The 3,293-nt window shown below is 32.2% G+C and overlaps 1 protein-coding gene across 4 annotated transcripts; it reads left to right on the top strand.

The window, feature by feature from the left end:
• Positions 1–1,122: 1,122 nt before the first annotated feature.
• On the top strand, positions 1,123–2,893 carry LOC124895538 (14-3-3 protein 8; the record flags this gene model as incomplete). 4 transcript variants are annotated; one of them, XM_047405971.1, is given in 3 exon segments in its annotated part: positions 1,123–1,419; positions 2,387–2,693; positions 2,806–2,893. In XM_047405971.1, coding segments are annotated over 2 exon segments (393 nt in total), but the record flags the coding sequence as incomplete, so codon positions are not given.
• Between the last annotated feature and the right edge of the window lie 400 nt (positions 2,894–3,293).

Genomic DNA, 3,293 nt, shown 5'->3' with positions numbered 1-3,293 from the left:
AAAAAAGGATCCTTTTTATTTTTTTTAAAAATTTTAAAATATTTTTAATTTTTTTTAAAATATTTAAAATATTTTAAAATTATTTTTAAATTCTTAAAAATATTTTAAAATTATTTTTAAATTTTTTAAAAATATTTTTAAATTAAAAAAGGTGGAGGAAAAAATGATCCTTTTTATTTTTTTTTTAAATTTTAAAAATGTTTTTAAATTTTTAAAAATATTTTTAAATTTAAAAATATGGAGGAAAAAAAAGGACCCTTTTTAATTTTATTTTTAATTTTAATATTATTTTTATTTTTTGGAAATTATTTTTATGTAAAATTGGCCAAAAATTGGCTCCACTCGCACCCCTAGATGAGTGGTTACACTCTCTTTGTCCTAATAATCATGACCTTGCCACATAGGTAAGATCAACAGTCAAAGAATGCGAAATGTTGTTTTTTGATGGGTTCAAGGGTCCAGATGACAAACATGTAAGTAGAAGTGTCCAACTTACAAAACCGATATAGTAGAGGGATTCAGAAAGTTATTTTTGCCTTTTGAAATCAGCTTTTAATATTCAATTTAAATCCTAAATTCTTTTGAATTAGATTTTTAAAAAAATAAGAACTGATACCTTTCACCTATTTTAATATTGGTGAAACTAATCTGAACGATTAAAAGAAAAAAATTGAAAAAAGATGATGAAGAAGAAGTGGTGATGATTTGAGAAAGAAAATTAAACTTTTATATTAAATTATGTATTAACTAACGAGTTTAATAACTTGTTTGGTCAAATTTTTAAAATCAGTTTATTTTAAAAATTATTTATTTCCTAAGTCGGGGTCTATCAGAAACAACCTCTCTCTCTACTTTTCTTGAGGCAGTGGTATGCTCTATCTACACTCTAACCTCTTCGGATCCAATAGGTGGGAATACACTGGGTATGTTGTTGTTGTATTTATTTCATAAATGTTTTTCAAAAAAGCATTTTTAATGAGAAACAATTTGTATTTAAACATTAAATTTAAAAAATACTTTTGAACAATAATTAATATTTGATCAAACTTTTTCAAATATTCGTAAGTGTATTTTTCTAAAAGCATTTTTCAAAAAGCAATTTTGAAAAAAAAAATAAGTAGCAATTCTATTCTCTCTATATTGATATTATCACCCTTCCATCTGACTACTGAAAAATCTCTGTCGAGTAAGAAACATTTGTCAATTGTCCTGTGCTAGACAACAAAAAGAAAAAAAAAAAAAAGCAGAAAAAAAGAGGATAGAATCTATTTCCCCCCTATTTTTCAACTCAGAGAAAGAAACTTACAGTCAGAAAGATCGGAAAATGAGTTCATCCAAAGAACGCGAAAACTTGGTGTACATTGCTAGGCTTGCTGAACAAGCTGAGCGTTATAATGTTTAGGGTTTTTTCTTCTTCATGTAAATTAAACTTTTTACTTTTTGTTATATCTACTATATGAATAGATCTTTGTTAATGTATATGTTCTTTAATTTACTTGGTTAAGTAGAGTAATTTTAATAAAAGAAAGTGTTAATCAAAAATCAAACTTCAGTGCTAGCAAGGTATGACTGAAAAATAGAGCGTTGTGGTTGTTGGGTTCGAAATCAAGAGGGCATCATGCGGAAGTTTATAGTTTGCAAATAATAGAGACGATAATTCAAACGACAGTCCCTCCAAATGTAGGGTAAGGTTGTGTTCCGTGGAACCCGCTCATAGCGGGAGCGTAGGTGCACTAAGGCTACCGTTTTTAAGCTAATACTATTGGAGACTTGAAGTATAGGAAGAATTTGCAGTCTGGTCACGATAGAGCGCCCCCCCCCCCCCCAAAAAAAAAAAAAGTTCTTTTTTTAGTTATCGTTGGAAACCTTCTATCAAATTCAAACATCTTTTTTGGTTCTCCTTTTCAGCTCATCGAGGACATGACCCTTTTATAGGAGGGTGTAGAGGTTAATAATTAGGGTACTTGGACGTTTTGCTTTCCGATTCCCAGAGTATTAGTTTTATTCTTGATTTTTCGTATTCTTAGATTTTTATTACTAGTTGTTGCTTCTTTAGCCTCGATTTCTTAGTATCTTCTTGTTTGTGCTTGTTGCTACTGTTTGTTTGTGCTTGTTGCTACTGTTTTCTTTTACGTTTTTCTTTGAGTTGAGGGTCTAGTGAGGTCTGCCTATACTCTACCCTCCCCGGACTCCACTCGTGGGATTACATTGGATTTGTTGTTGTTGTTGTTGTTCTTTCTAAGTTGTTCAACACAGAGTCTCTGTTGATTAGTTTTGCTTAAGTTTTTCCCTACTCTTTTCGTTGTGTGCCAGTGATGATGATGGAATAAGTATTTCAGTTTCTAGGTAATTGGTTGATGTGTAATATTTAGAGAATATGTTACAGAGATGGTCGATGCAATGAAGAATGTTGCAAATATGGATGTTGAATTGACAGTGGAGGAGAGGAATTTGTTATCTGATGGTTATAAGAATATAGTAGGATCTAGGAGAGCATCGTGGAGGATCTTGTCTTCCATTGAGCAGAGGGAAGAGTCTAGAGGAAATGAGCATAATGTGAAACAGATCCAGGTGTACCGGCAAAAAGTAGAGTCTGAGCTCACCGACATTTGCAATAATATCATGATTGTGATTGATGAGCATCTGATTCCATCATGTACTTCTGGCGAATCAACCGTGTTTTACTACAAAATGTGAGACTTGCTATATTGTTTGTTTTGAGTCGAAAACATTGAGTTTGGTTTTTGAATGTTAAGAAGTTCATAGGTTATTCATTTTGTTAGTTTGCTTTATCTTTGGGTGCAGGAAAGGGGATTATTATCGATATCTTGCAGAGTTCAAAACGGGTGAAGACAAGAAAGAGGTTTCCGATCTGTCTTTAAAAGCATATCAGGTATGCGGTTGCCAACCTGTAAGAAGACAATGAGAATCCCTGTTTCCGTTAAAGAAGAAGATGCTGATACATATTATTTGTCATCTGTGATATTCCTCTTTTTTCTTGGCTGATTGTTTCTTAAGTGAGTGCTAGCATATGTGATAGCTCCATGGGCAATGATGATGCTATTGAAGCCCTAAGAAGACCTTCGTCAAAGCCTCAAGCTCATATTATTGGGCTTCAATGTGAAATCAAGAAATGCTTATGATGGAAGCAGAGCCCAAGAACGAGTCCAAGAACTATGGAGAAGAATGGGCAAAGTGCTACACATATTTTATGATTCAAGTCCAAATCCAAAAGGAAGAAGATTGGGCCCATATGGGTTGTGAGTAAATTTGCAAACTTTTCCTTATTTTCT

This window comes from Capsicum annuum, unplaced genomic scaffold (assembly GCF_002878395.1).
Source record: "Capsicum annuum cultivar UCD-10X-F1 unplaced genomic scaffold, UCD10Xv1.1 ctg82870, whole genome shotgun sequence".
NCBI lineage: Eukaryota > Viridiplantae > Streptophyta > Magnoliopsida > Solanales > Solanaceae > Capsicum > Capsicum annuum.
The sequence above is the reverse complement of the archived record's forward strand: the minus strand, read 5'-3'. Positions and strand labels throughout refer to the sequence as shown.